Raw genomic sequence first — 15,212 nt, 5'->3', positions numbered from 1 at the left:
TATGTACAAACCTACAAAAGCAGAACAGACCATTGAACAAAAAATAGAAAGAAATGCATATCGCCGCAAAATGTACAGAGCTAAAAAAGCAAAAGAGACAAATGAGCAAAGAATGGAAAGAAACGCATATCGCAGAAAGATGTACAAAGCTAAAAGGAGCAGCAGAGACAAATGAGCAAAGAATGGGAAGACTTGCACGTCGCAGACAAACTGACAAAGCTAAAAAAGCAGCAGAGACTAGTGAGCAAAGAATGGAAAGAAATGCATGTCGCAGACAAAGTAACAAAGCTAAAAAAGCAGCTGAGACTAGTGAGCAAAGAATGGAAAGACTTGCATGTCGCAGACAAAGGAACAAAAATAAAAAGGCAGCAAAAACACCTAAGCAAAAGACAGATGAGCTTGAAAATGAAAGAATCAGATACACTGAACAAAAGCTGAAAATACTGGACCAGCAAAAGAGGAGGCGCACAAAAAACAAAGCAACAGAAACTCCTGAGCAAAAGGCTCAAAGATTTGAAAATGAGAAATCAAGATACAAAACTAGAAAAGCTAACGAGAGTCCTCAGAAAAGATCTCAAAATCGTAAGAAGAGCCGTGACTATAAAAGGCAGAAAACTGCTGATCAATATGTAAACAGACATAGCACATAAAATACTGACTGCAGAAATGAGCAACACAAATCACAATTCCCAGCATTCCATTGTTACATACAGCAACAACCAAAGTACTATTGTATTGTATGTAGAAAACACTTGTTCCATGATCAGGTGCAAAGTTCCAATATTCCGATAACTCATGAAATGCTTGAGAAATACATGCATCAAGATGAAAACTCTACTCAATACCATTTGTGTTCAAACTGTTCAAATTGTCTTGAAAAACAGAAACCAATTCCCAATGCGTGGACCAATGATATGGATCCAGGTGACATCCCAGCATGCCTTAAACAGCTCACTAGAATGGAAACACGACTTATCAGTCTAAAGTACACATTTATCAAATTGGTTGTCTTACCTGGGGGACAATTTGGTGAACAAGGTCAAGCTATTAGCTTTCCTACCAACATTGAAACAACCTGCAATCTGTTGCCACGCTGTCAAGATACATCAGGAGTTGTAATAGTACATCCTTCTGATACTGAGCACAAGGAAATGATCCACAACATGTTGTACGATTTGCCTATATGACTGAAGGTCTCACATGGCTCTTAAAGCATAACCATCTTTACTCCAATGTGAATATGGCTTCATTTGAAGACTGGAAAGACAATTCAAGTGAATTCCTTGCTCAAGACATTGATAATACCAATCCCTCAAACACTGTAAGTACTGTTACGGAACTCTCTGCTTGTCCTTGTGATTATATCAATCCAAATCTACCCTTACAAAGTCTGTTACAAAATGCAACTGGAAATGTACCAGTGATATCACTTCCCCGTCTTACATCAACACCGCAAAGTATTTTCAAAGACAAAGATCTAGAGGAACACTGCTTCCCACAGCTGTATCCCTATGGTCGTAATGGCTGCCAACACACACGTGATACACATATGACAGACTTACAATACTTTCAGTCTCGACTGCTCAATATCAATCCTTGCTGGAGGAAAAACATACCATGGCTGTTCTTTGCTTTGAACACATTTGAAATAAAGAAACTGTACAATCAGATATCAATTGTATGTAGAATGCAGAAGCAACATAATGCGAGCTCACAATCTGCGTCACAACCACTGACAGCAGGTGATCTGCGTCAGAATATTGATGAAGACGTTGAAAAATACATCATACACTTTTATGAAGAACATTCGTGGAACAGCAGCATACTTCAAAGACCAACTGCTTAACCTACTGGCAAAAATCAACACAATTGGCCCTCCAACATGGTTCATCACTGTCTCAGCAAATGACTTGAACTGGCCAGAGCTATTCATGACTCTCAATCCTAATCTGACATATGAGCAAGCAAAAGCCCTACCACAAAAAGAAAAATGGAACCTGATGAGATCAGACCCTGTCATGTGTGCCATCCATTTCAACCGACGCACTGATGCACTTCTACGCTTCATACTGAACAGTCCACAACATCCTATCGGTGAAATCGGAGACCACTGGATTCGTATCGAGTTTCAAACGAGAGGGTCACCTCATTTGCACTGCATGTTCTGGGTTGAAAACGCGCCTGACCTTGATACCATTGAAGGAAAACAAAGTGCACCTGAATTCATAGACAAATATGTGTCCACACAACTACCAGATGACAAGAACTCTCTCCTGTACAGCCTAGTATCCAAATACCAGACTCATCATCACACCAGCACGTGTAAGAAATACCGAGTAAACTGACGATTTCACTTTCCTCGAGAAGTTTCCAACACTACACGTCTCAGACTAGATGGGCAAACGACAGCTTTTTCAAAAGCACTTGTTTTTTCCAAAATCCAAGTGGCACCCGGCCAGGCTAGTTTAATCTTGGCAGCTGAACTTTCATTCAAGATCATTCAAGTCTAATAAGACTCATACATGCTACAACCACGTTATCACACCATTCAATTTCGGGGGGTTTGTAGTCTCTACCAGACTAACTACGCTGGAGTTTGGCCGAGATCTAACGCGTTAGGTTTGACTGACCGCGCAGGGAAAGAAACTAACTTTTACTCCTCGCGGGCAGACTCCCTTGGCCAATTTTACTCTCTTTTTTTTTTGCCGAATTCTACAATCCGTATTCCTGTAGAAAGGCCTGGTGGAGGCTAGGGGGTTTGTGGGAAATTCCATTACAAGCAATATTAACGTTACAAAACGATTGTGCAGCAATTTGCCAGAAAATACGTACCGAGAACATGGCAGGAATCTCCCGCAGCGAGACTGACGCTAAACTTTGCAAGCTTTGCCACGACGAAAGTCTGACGGGAGACAATATCAGGAAGGTTGTCTTGCTTGCTTGCTTCTGCTGGTAATAATATATCAAGTCACTTGTACCCAGATTCCAGGATGTGGCCAAAAACAACATTAAGTTTACAACATACGTTTCTGAATCTCAGCCGCGAATACATCGCAGGTCGACAAGAGGAATTCTTTTACAGCATTTTCCCGCCACGTTTGAAGAACGGAGTCCTCCTGGCTAGCGACGTGTCCTTTTCTTGTCATATGCCGTTTTAATCCCGGCAACTTTGCGTACAGTGTTCCACAGCCAGGACAGAAATGGGGTCCGGTGTGGATCCTCCTCAAGTGTTCGGCTATTTTGTATCGGTGTGTAGTCCTTGCTGTACACCCCGGGAATGGACAGTAGAAGTGCCCTCCCTCGCCTGTTGCAAACAAAGATATGATGATCTCGCAATGACTTGGGCGCTCTTTGGAATCTGCCCGAAGCTGAACAAGGCTGATCCCCAGCCGTCCTGTTTCTTCGTGAGTTAGAATGTCCACCGGCCGCTGCAGAAGTTCTCCGGTTGTCGAGTAGTGAACAATTACGGGATCTTTCTCGGCCATACCGTTACTACCTTACGTGGTCCATGCTGCTCTGATGCAAACTGTAACCATATGTGTGAGCAGGTCCCAAGGGAGGGCAACGCAGCATGTCCCCGTGCCTGCCTTGTATCTGCTTACGTAGGTCAATTTCTGTACACTTTATTCCATAAGCGAGAACATATCATCAGTACATGATCATATGGTTACTCAAATACTGTTTAGATAGTAGTTTGTAGTAAGTAAAGTTTTGTAGTATTGTTGTATGGATTTTAATACTGCCACACATTGTACCTTGTACCATTGTTGAGCAATAAAGTTCATTCATTCATTCATTGGTTGGAACAAGGAGCCTTGGTTGGAACAAGGTTGGAACAAGGTTAAATACTTGTATTCAACCTCCTTGGATTTAACCTCCTTGGTTGGAAGTGGTGAAAATGAAATACATACGATTTTTATATTACACATAGGTATTGTTTGTAGAAAGATTTTTCGGATGTTGACTGTAATTAAAACTTTATCCAGTATCATTAGATTTAAAAATTATTTAACTAACTAAAGGGAAGGCATATTACTACATTCCTCTCCAGATGTCAATACTGTAACATGAATAGAATAGAAGATGAACAACACTTTATTTTAGACCGTACTTTACATTCTAATGAAAAATCTGTGCTTTTTTAATCAAACTTTGCCAACCCAAGCATCTGGGATATGAGTAACTCTGTCAGGTGCAAGTGGGCACCCATAACTGCATAACTCGTTAACGTATGTAATACATGTATTCTGATTCCCTTATCATCATCATCATTCCAAGGACTGTGGAATTCATTCACAGCCTCGGTTTTCACTGTCATTGCTAATATTTAATCAAATACCCGATGTTCCATCGTACAATCGATGAAGCTCAGCTCAATCAACTACTAGTATGTCACACTCATCAACCAAAGTTCGTAGGTTTGAAAGCTTTGAGTAAACACGATTCACAAGTGATGTTGAGTGTTGTTGTTCAGTTGAGAGAATAACAATCGATTGAAAATGTTAAAATAGTTTCTCAATAACTGTACTGTGTACAAATATTTCGCAAATCCTACCAGTATTTTTGTTGCCGCCCACTGGAGAGAAAAAGAGAACATCCAGCGATGACGGCAACGATGACTCTGAAATCTGGATTGACGACCCCTCTGAGACAGAGATAGTCAATGGTGCTGATGACAACACTGAAGACGACTTTACTCCGGCGGCAGACCAACTCCGCTCTGGTTGTTTCGTGGCCATTGCCTACAATGAAGGCTGGTTTCTAGGAGAGGTAACGGAAACCAATAACAACGACCCCACTCACCTCGAAACTGTCTTCAAGAAAAAAAGTGAAGCAGGTGGGTGGTAAGGGCCGGCGCTGTTTCTGTGGACAAGAGACTTGTATTCGCTTCGGCGAATGTATTTCCGATGTCCAACAGATTCTGCTGACCAATTACGATAACGCTGCAATTTCGAGCAGTACAGTTCTAAATACACTAAAACTTTTTTTGGAAACTGATTTGGCGCATGACATGGACATTTCCATCAGAAATCTGGTTGTTGTTATTCCTAGTTACTATACATAGGCTCCATCTGGTTTATATTTGTATATTAGGCCACACCAATTTAATTTGTTGGTTCTCTGATTTTTTCAGAAAAAATATGAAGCGACAGGGCGAAAAAAAATAAAAATAAAAACAGGTCTAGGCATCCTATTATAGGCTTAAATGCTACAAAATGAGCCATGAAGTCAACACAAAAGGCTGGGTTAAAATTTAAACATTGAATTTTGAACTTTTAATCAAACCACTGCAATGATAGATGGGAAAACTGTAACAACTAGGAAGAAAAGGACTTTCCTCAACTGTTGGGGGCAAAACATGAGCATTTTTCATTTGATTCAGGACCAGAATCAAATTTTTTTTTTTTTTTGCAAATCAGAAAAAAACGAAGAGGCGAATCCGAGAACCAACAAATTAAATTGGTGTGGCCTTACATATGAATGACGACCTTTATTGTACATTTTTGCCACACCACCGGGATAAGTAAACAACGAAACACGATGAACAGGCACAGTTAACAGGTACAAAATTTAACTAACAAATTAGTTAAATTCAAAAGAACAGATATGGAATTCGATGGAAGATTTCTCTAGTTGCATTAGGATTATAAATTTTTCTACAGTGCTTATGTGTATTAAATAGGGGAATAGGTTCTGTACATACACAGTTCATATCTCTCATTGCTAAACAATCTATCACTAAAATCACTCGTCCTACATGTATATCTTATAGGTCTATGCAAGTTACAATATTTACAAAATGTTAGTGTCTTCCAGTTTCAATATGTAGTTTGAAAGTATGTTTTTAACCATGGGCCAATAAAGCCAACAATTTGAAATGTATTTGTTTTATGCAGTCAGAACATGAAAATGCCACTAGAAAGCAAATCTTGGTACATACATAATGATTGTTAACAGAACTGATTCAGTTGGACAGGATTTGGGACTTTTTAATGAGTTTGAACAGAAGCATTTGTCAAAGAGTTTGTTTCTAAGTACATGTAACAAAAATGGGTGCATCAGTGTTGTCTAGTGATTGTTTGATCCCAAACAAAGCAACGAGGAATGCGGCTGCATCTCCTGGACTTCCTTAGCCAGCTTGGCTTTTTGTAGAGCTGCCGTTAGGGCTGCGTGTTGTCCCTGAAGCGTCTCCAGATCTGGTTCTGTCGGCGAAACCTCCACATGTTCGGTAGATGGCGGAATCCCCGTACAATACTTCCCCGTCAGTCCGTGGGGATGGTCCCATGCGAGCTGGCCGCAACCCTTGCATTTTCTCTTGCTTTTAATTGCAGATAGACGGCATGGCTGAGGCAGCTGGGCTGAGGGTCGGGGCAGCAGTGAAGAAAGGACGGCCTAGCGTGGCCGTGTGCAAGCGCAGAATGCTTCTGTCACTAGACGTTTGCTACTACTCAAGAACCTAGGACAGTGGTAGGGCTCGAAATTCATTTTTGGGAATAGGTGCACCCAACCTAAAATATTATTAGGTGTACAAAACATTTTTTGGGTGCACCATATAAAACAAAAACTACATATCTTGTTGCTTCTCTTCTGAGCTTGAATCTGAAATGGGGGCTAACTTACAACAAAGATTTTATTATTTTTCTGACACTTGTATGCCAAAAATACGTACAAAAATATTTTGAGTGCAGAAAAATTGGGAGCACAGCTCCAATTTTAGGTGCACTAAGGTGCACATGCACCCAGCCCTGAGTGAGAACCAATTATTTACCAATACCAATATTCAAGAGTCTCCCACATGCTACTATCCACCTAATTAGCAAACACAGCAGGAATTCATTGTCAATTAGAACAGACACGCCCCAATCTCTGAATGTTGGGTCCACTACGTATGGCAGAATATGACACCCGCCGTATGTCGCTGAAATAACGCATTTTCCTGGCAGGCAGTGCCATTATCTTATCTGGCATCGATACCCGGTAGTTTTAGCCTGACTAATCGCGCTCCTGGCGGCCGGCCGCCCCGAAGTTGCCGCCCGTGTAACACAGGCTACCGGTAGTTTGTCCCTACCGTATTTGAGAAGTAGCAAATAAGACGCAATAGTTGCCATATGACACAAAATCGAGCTGATATATCGTCAATGTCAATGTTGGAAAAAAATTTGTACATTGTTTCATCACTCTGGTCATGAGGCTAGAAAAAGTCCAGCAGCTCGAAAAATTTTATGTCCCTTGCAGGGGTCCACACAAAAAATGGGCTAGGGTCGGCAGTTTTTTCTAGGGTCGGTCTGGAAACACAACATTTTTTCCTAGGCCTTAGGAATTTAAAGGACTAAAATTATAAGTATAAAAAAATATATGTAGATGAAGGTTAGACATAAAACTTACGTGTTACATCTAAAACCAGTTTACCGGTTAAGTACAACAAACAAAAAAGTAATACCAAACTTTGACAGAGCATACCAAGACTGTTTTCCTCTGCACCTCCTGTATGCTGTGGTTGTTGCACTCTTGTTGTTGTTGTTGTCGGGCTTGTTTTCATCTTGTACCCCTTCAGTTTCACCCCATCCTCTCCCTGTCCTGTGTTCTGTGAGACAGGCATGTCCCTGTGTGTAGCCACGGGTTGGGAACCTGGCAGAAGGAGGCAAGGTGGTACTGTGGTTAGGGTTGTTCACTCAGAATCTGAAGGTTCTGGGTTCGAATCCCTGACAGGTCCCACTGTTGTGTCCTTGGGAAATGCACTTTACACCTACATTGAATTCAGTTTCTTTGATTGCATTGCAGGACTTGTATTTTATATTACATTCTTGTATTATGTCTATATTTTTGGTGGGTCAGCCATTACCAGCTGAGTCTGCCTGTGCTGACCCAAGTTATAATTATGACACAGGGCTCAAAATTCATTTTTGGGAATTGGTGCACTGGTGCACCCAACCTAAAAATTTAGGTGCACAGAATTTGGGGTGCACCTCAAAACAAAACCTAATTGCAGATCTTACTGCTTCTCTTCTAAGCTTAAATCTGAAATGGGAGCTAACTTCAAAATCTTAAACATTACAAGTACAACAAAGATTTTCTGACACTTAGAATATCCAGTATTACTGTATACATTTAATATGTACAAAAATACCTACAAAAATATTGCCTACATAATTACCTACAGAAAAAAAATTGGGTGCACAGCTACAATTTTGGGTGCACTAAGGTGCACATGCACCCAGTATTTCGAGCCCTGTGACAAGTATCAGTGTCAATTTAAACTTAATTTTTACATAAAGACCACACTGCACTTACCAAAAAGAGTATGGGACCTTCCTGCTGTGCGTGGTTCAAAGTTTAGTCTTAAGCAGCTTATACATGTACTTACTGTACAAAACTGCCAGTGCATTATGCCTAAAGGTGGTTTACTGGTTATGCAAAATAAACAAACAAAAAGAAACAAACAGACCTGACTTTCCCTTCAGGGCTTGCTTGATTTTCCGAGTGGACTTCCTCAGGCTGAGACGTCTCATCTTTAGAGGAGTCTTGGGTGTCTTTGTCACACCTATCTGTTGAACAGTGGGTCCTTTTGCCTGCGAACAAATAATTCAAGAACGAAGAATAAAAAAAGAAATTGAAAACTACATGTACTAAGATAACATTTGCAAAGCAAATTAATAATGTTTACCTTCGCATATTGTCTGATCTGTTAATTCTTACTCAGACACATTCATATATATGGTGACAGAGTCTAAATCCCTCCTGCTACAAAATTGCAACATGATGTACTAGTAACCCAACACTAGTTACCATGGTGACAGACGTCTGATTCAGGTCATTGAGCTTTTGTGTTTGAAGAAGAAGAAACAGAGCAAAAACAATATGCAATATGTTTTCCTTCTATAAACATTATTAATAATTCTATTTCAAACTTCTGTGACGAAGCATTACGAGTAAATGTAATTTTTTTTGCTTTATTCATTATTCATTATTGAGGTTTGAGGGAGACAATTTTCATCTCCAATTTGACCTTCCTGTCAGTCTGTGCTTACACCATTTTCTCCCTCACTTCCAGTGGCTCTACTGGATTCAAATATTTGATTCAAATAAGTATGGAGATATAAGCAAACAAACAACTACACCGAAAACAAAACCTCCATACACTGTAGTGTTATTTATGTTACAAAGTTATATGAGTATATACGAGTAATATATGACAACACATGCAACTTAGCATATAGTCAAATGACAATATATATCATTCTGTCAAATTATGTCTCGACACATATTTTTCAATTATTCATTCAATGATTTCATAATAATTTGTATTATGGATTGTCATGGGTACAACTCGGTACGAATGAAAAAAGGAACACATGTCTGAAATATGGTGATTTTTTTTGTCTACCCATATCTTTTTATAAGCACCCCCCCCCCAACCACATGGAATATATTTGTTGACTTTATTCTACTCATCCCCCCCCCACACACACACACACGCACACACACTTGGGCAACTTAGACCACATTCATGTCTACCTTAGACTTGACAAAGACACCGAATGCCGACTGCCTCTTTGCTGGGATGTTTTGGGCCATTTTTGTTCAGACGAATAATGCTATGCTAATCATAAAACGTCCCTAATTAGCGAATTAGCGCACGTTTTGTCTGACTAGCTTAGTCGTCTGTGCCGCCAAAAAAATAACTGACCTCTGTAACCTTTGACCTCAACAAGCTTTATCTTTTTTGGAAAAAAAATAAAAACAGGGAAAAGAAAACTCTTTTCTTTTTGGCGATATTTTACTTAATATCTTCCATACAAAAGAAATTAATGCAACGTTACGTGTGTAAGAAATTTAGAAATGTCAGATATTATTTTTCCCGTGGGGCAGCTCGCAGATCAGAGGTCAAGAAAATGGCGGAAAATATTTCGTTGCTGCTGGAGATGTGACGCCAAAATTTTTGTTTTCGGGTTTCTATCCAGCTTACGTCGTCTACGAAGCGTTAGTTTCACGTAAGTTATCACTTGTGGTACGTTATAGGCTTGTGGAAATCGGTAACGTTCAACACTAAGAGGAAATTGATCGAAAACTGTGTCAAAATGTGTTATGTTTTAGTTTGGCATCAGATTTCTTTTCATAAAATTATGGTCTCAGAGCTCGAGCATTATCTTCTGATTTAAAATCTTTGACACAACATAAAAGCTCCTTGATTTACGAAGTAATTAATATTCAAGCCTAATGCCAATTGATGTTTCAGAAATTCCGTTTTAAACCGCTTTAAAATAACGATTTGGTCTCAAGCAGATGTGATTTGTAAGTTTTTTTTTTTTATTGAAAATACCAGGCTTCTGTTCCATGTGCATGTGTATGTGTATGTTCCGTGTGCATGTGTAATAGACAGTAGACTCATCACTATGCTGAAGAAGACTGCTGAATTAGGAGAATTCGGCATTTTGACAATTAGTCATCATCATAATTACCCCCATATGGGGGCCTGCATGGGGGGTCCCGACAACGCTCCACACAGAAACCTCTCGATTACGCTTTACGATAAATTCCATGTGGCTACAACGCATTACGTGGAATTAAAACGGTGAATACGCTCTATGCAAAATGCGCCAACTACGCTCTACGTTGAATTAGAGCGGTCTGTCTACGCTCTACGTAGAATTAAAACGGCCGATTACGCTCTACAGAAAAGGGCATGCGGGCCCCCCATATGGGAGCCGCACTAGCCGTCACAACTGTGCCATAATCTCCAAGCATATCCTACGGCGGTGGCAATGCTTAATTTGGCCGCATGAGTGACCATTAAGCCTTTGGCCAGTGGTTACAGGCTTACAGCCATTGCCACGATAAGATCTGCTTGGAGATTACTACATGCCAGTCAAGCAGGAACATCCTGTCAGTAGTGCAAAATTCTTATCGACAGGAACCTATTTCCATTTTTCAGCATTGAAAACAGAGACATGACGAACTAAAAATTAAACCATGGACATCACTCGAGGCAGTCTGGAGAACATCACTAAACCGGCCCGGTCCGGTCGGTCCCGTCCTGACAGCAGAGTGTCCCTCAGTAGTGCCTCCTCCAGGAGGAGTTACACTGGAACATCCCTGGGGTCGCTGGAAATCCTCACACCAGAACCTCCACTGCTTCAGGTACTAGTACTTACTGGGACAGAAGTATTGTTTTAGGACACGTTAGTTGATAGTTTGTGTGTTTGTATCGAGTCTACACTGGAACATCCCTGGGGTCACTGGAGATCCTTACACCAGAACCTCCACTGCTTCAGGTACTAGTACTTACTGGGACAGAAGTATTGTTTTAGGACACGTTAGTTGATAGTTTGTGTGTTTGTGTCGAGTCTACACTGGAACATCCCTTGGGTCACTGGAGATCCTCACACTAGAACCTCTACTACTGCAGGCACTGTAAGTTCATTCGGGACAGAAGTATTGTTTTAGGACACGTTACTAGTAATTGATAGTTTGTGTGTTTGTGTTGAGTCTACATGTACACTGGAATATCCCTTGGGTCACTGGAGATCCTCACACCAGAACCTCCACTACTGCAGGTACTTACAGTTCATCTGGGACAGAAATATTGTTTTAGGTCGCATTAATTGATAGTTTGTGTGTTTGTGTTGAGTCTACACTGGAATATCCGCGCATATCCCTTGGGTCACTGGAGATCCTCACCCCAGAACCTCCACTACTGCAGGTACTTACAGTTGAACTGTTCATCTGGGACAGAAGTATTGTTTTAGGTCATGTTAATTGATAGTTTGTTTGTTTGTGTCGAGTCTACACTGGAACATCCCTGGGGTCACTGGAGATCCTCACACCAGAACCTCCACTACTGCAGGTACTTACAGTTGAACTGTTCATCTGGGACAGAAGTATTGTTTTAGGTCATGTTAATTGATAGTTTGTTTGTTTGTGTCGAGTCCACACTGGAACATCCCTGGGGTCACTGGAGATCCTCACACCAGAACCTCCACTACTGCAGAGACTGTAAGTTCATCCGGGACAGAAGTATTGTTTTGGGACACGTTAATTGATAGTTTGTGTGTTTTTGTCAAGTCTGCAATGGAACATCCCTTGGCTCACTGGAGATCCTGACCCCAGAACCTCCACTACTTCAGGTATGTTCATAACTTCTAGGATGGAAGTACATTTGTATTGTTTTAGGTCACGTTAATTGATACTAGTAGTTTGTGTGTTTGTGTCGAGTCTACACTGGAACATCCCTGGGGTCACTGGAGATCCTCACACCAGAACCTCTACTACTGCAGGCACTGTAAGTTCATTCGGGACAGAAGTATTGTTTTAGGACACGTTACTAGTAATTGATAGTTTGTGTGTTTGTGTTGAGTCTACATGTACACTGGAATATCCCTTGGGTCACTGGAGATCCTCACACCAGAACCTCCACTACTGCAGGTACTTACAGTTCATCTGGGACAGAAATATTGTTTTAGGTCGCATTAATTGATAGTTTGTGTGTTTGTGTTGAGTCTACACTGGAATATCCGCGCATATCCCTTGGGTCACTGGAGATCCTCACCCCAGAACCTCCACTACTGCAGGTACTTACAGTTGAACTGTTCATCTGGGACAGAAGTATTGTTTTAGGTCATGTTAATTGATAGTTTGTTTGTTTGTGTCGAGTCACACTGGAACATCCCTGGGGTCACTGGAGATCCTCACACCAGAACCTCCACTACTGCAGGTACTTACAGTTGAACTGTTCATCTGGGACAGAAGTATTGTTTTAGGTCATGTTAATTGATAGTTTGTTTGTTTGTGTCGAGTCCACACTGGAACATCCCTGGGGTCACTGGAGATCCTCACACCAGAACCTCCACTACTGCAGGTACTTACAGTTGAACTGTTCATCTGGGACAGAAGTATTGTTTTAGGTCATGTTAATTGATAGTTTGTGTGTTTGTGTCGAGTCCATGCTGGGATCTGGGGTGACTGGAAATCCTCAGCCCAGAACCTCCACTGCTTTTAATGTCATTACCTCCAGATAAGAAGTATTGTTTTAGGTCACATTAATTGAAAGTTTGTGTGCAGAGGTCACTGTGAAAACTGAAAAAATTAAACTGCTGCCAAAGGTTCTTAGATTTACCATATGACGTCATATCACTGAGACTTTATCATACTAGGTCGTACAGGTATGTAGGAAAAGGATTTTTAGCCCTGCATTTTGCAAAATTTCGACTGATTTTTCACCATGCTTTCTTGTTCTCAGTATGAGGAAGAGGACATAGAACTTGAAGAGTACCTGTCTTCGGGTGACTCTGCCAGTGAGAGCGGGGAGGAGAGCTCCAGGTACGGACTGTCCAGTGAACTGTCGGACGTCCCGCAGTATGACCGCAGCGGTGCCCTCAGCCTGGGCCGGCACATGGAGGAAGCCTACAAGGCCGGCGTGGAGGCTGCACAGAAGTCCATCGCAGCCAGCCAACTCATTCCTATAGGTTTGTATGTTTATTTGTTTCACATAACCGGTAAGCCGCCTTTTTAGGCGTAACACACATGCAAGTACAAGCTGCGTAAGACCAGACTATAAGGTTTGAACCACTCACACCTGGAAGGACGCCTACTCTTTTCAATAAGTGTCGCAGGTTCTTAACTTTCTTGGGGTGTGGCTCTCCCAAACACAGGACCTCCATTTAACGTTCTATCAGAGGGACGTCTCTAACCGAATCGGAATGTAGGTACTTATTTGCACCTGATTGAAGTGAGGAAAGTCGTGTAAAGTGCCTTTCCCAAGGGCACAAGATCAGTTGCATCAGGCAGGATTCGAACCCAGGACCTCTTGGGTCTGAGCCAAGCACTCGAACATTACGCCACATGAATCCACAGGGTGTCTCACATGATTTTTGTGTATCTTTGTAGAAGGAAACAAACAAAAGAGATCAATGACCTGAACCAGAAGGTTGTCACCATGGTAACTGATGCTGTAGCAGACACCCTGTGGTGTTGGGTTACATTATGTAGCAAGTGGCAGGATACAGTTGGAGAGGCTGGTCACCACACATTATAAATTTGTTTAAGTACATAGTAAGAATAAACAGAGCAGTAGATGGGCTAGAGCCGCTAGACCGAGTGAAGGTAAACATTATGTATTTACTTTGCAATTGTTACATTTCTAGTTCATTTATATAAATGATAAATAAATATAAATTCATTTAAATATTCTGGAGTTATTGCTTCAATTTTTTTTGCTTATGTTTGTACTTCAGTTAAACCTCCGTCTTATTTTTTTAACATATCATTTATAATTAACGTTACTTACCAATTACTTTTGTTATTTATTGTTACTATTTGATTTGTTACCGTTATCACATTGATCAAATTTTTCAATTACTCATTGTTATTTATTACCATTTGATTTGTTACCATTATTACAGTTGTCAATTAATTTAGTCGGGGGAAGATCACGGACAAGCCATTATGGCTTCTTATCTTTCCACTGCATGTCCTATTTTACTGTAATTTGTTCATTTTATTGTTCTTCTCTCTGATTATATGCAAATAAACAAACAAACAAACAAACTAGTTTACCACAAACTTTAACTTCCTGATTTGTATGTTTCAGGGAGGGGGAATGGAGCAGCTGATGATGATGATGATGATGTTTCTCTTAATGAGAGTGGGACAGACTCTCCACTGCCCATCACTGATGGACAGAAGGAAGGAGAGGGTAAAGGAGAGGATAATGAAGAGACCATTGAGGTAATCATTTAATGAGCCACACTGTGGTGCTGGATTACATTATGTAGCAAGTGGCAGGATACAGTCAGATGGGCTGATCACCATATATACATGTATATATGGATAACCAACAGGTTATACCTGGTTGCCCAGTTGCCCTGGATGACCAAATTTTACTTGGTGCAACCTACTATTGAACCCAGGTAGCCCAGTGTGCTACTTGAATGTTAAGAATGCCCCCCCCCACCCACACACACACAAAATCATGCCCACTTGGCTTGCACCACTGTAGCCTGCAGATGCTTTTTCATTTTCATTTTAGGTATAAATAGCTATTACTAGTTACTAAAGGCTTTTAGAAATATTGTCAACGGCTTCCCCTTACATGTGTGTTATTGTATGTGCAACCTAATTTTTGCCGTAGTGGGCAACCTGGTTCAAAAAAGTATTTTGTACACTTGACCAATATATATATATACACTTGACCAATATATATATAAATAGGGTCA

The 15,212-nt window shown here is 40.8% G+C and overlaps 2 protein-coding genes across 3 annotated transcripts in view; one reads left to right on the top strand and one right to left on the bottom strand.

Moving 5' to 3' along the window:
* LOC109484918 (bifunctional lysine-specific demethylase and histidyl-hydroxylase NO66) overlaps window positions 1–9,695 on the bottom strand; it is a 28,506-nt gene extending 18,811 nt beyond the window's left edge. Inside the window, exons 1-3 of one of the 2 annotated variants that reach the window (XM_019788267.1) lie at window positions 9,517–9,695; window positions 8,447–8,570; window positions 7,462–7,629 (exon numbers count right to left, since the gene is read on the bottom strand). In XM_019788267.1, the coding sequence (XP_019643826.1) occupies window positions 7,462–7,629; window positions 8,447–8,570; window positions 9,517–9,576 (352 nt within the window). In that variant the 5' untranslated portion in view covers window positions 9,577–9,695. Of the gene's footprint in view, window positions 1–2,832; window positions 3,460–7,461; window positions 7,630–8,446; window positions 8,571–9,516 lie in introns of those variants that run through there. The other variant, XM_019788268.1, reaches the window with a different exon arrangement.
* Window positions 9,696–9,876: 181 nt separating this feature from the next.
* The window catches only part of LOC109484886 (fibrous sheath-interacting protein 1-like), a 50,201-nt gene continuing 44,865 nt past the window's right edge, over window positions 9,877–15,212 (top strand). The window contains exons 1-4 of the mRNA XM_019788241.1: window positions 9,877–9,992; window positions 10,934–11,139; window positions 13,238–13,463; window positions 14,588–14,724. Coding sequence (XP_019643800.1) covers window positions 10,972–11,139; window positions 13,238–13,463; window positions 14,588–14,724 — 531 coding nt within the window. The 5' untranslated portion in view covers window positions 9,877–9,992; window positions 10,934–10,971. The remainder of the gene's footprint in view (window positions 9,993–10,933; window positions 11,140–13,237; window positions 13,464–14,587; window positions 14,725–15,212) is intronic.

The sequence above is a fragment of the Branchiostoma belcheri genome, unplaced genomic scaffold (assembly GCF_001625305.1).
Source record: "Branchiostoma belcheri isolate BF01 breed outbred unplaced genomic scaffold, Haploidv18h27 scaffold71, whole genome shotgun sequence".
Lineage (NCBI taxonomy): Eukaryota > Metazoa > Chordata > Leptocardii > Amphioxiformes > Branchiostomatidae > Branchiostoma > Branchiostoma belcheri.
This window is presented reverse-complemented; position numbering and strand designations above follow the sequence as displayed.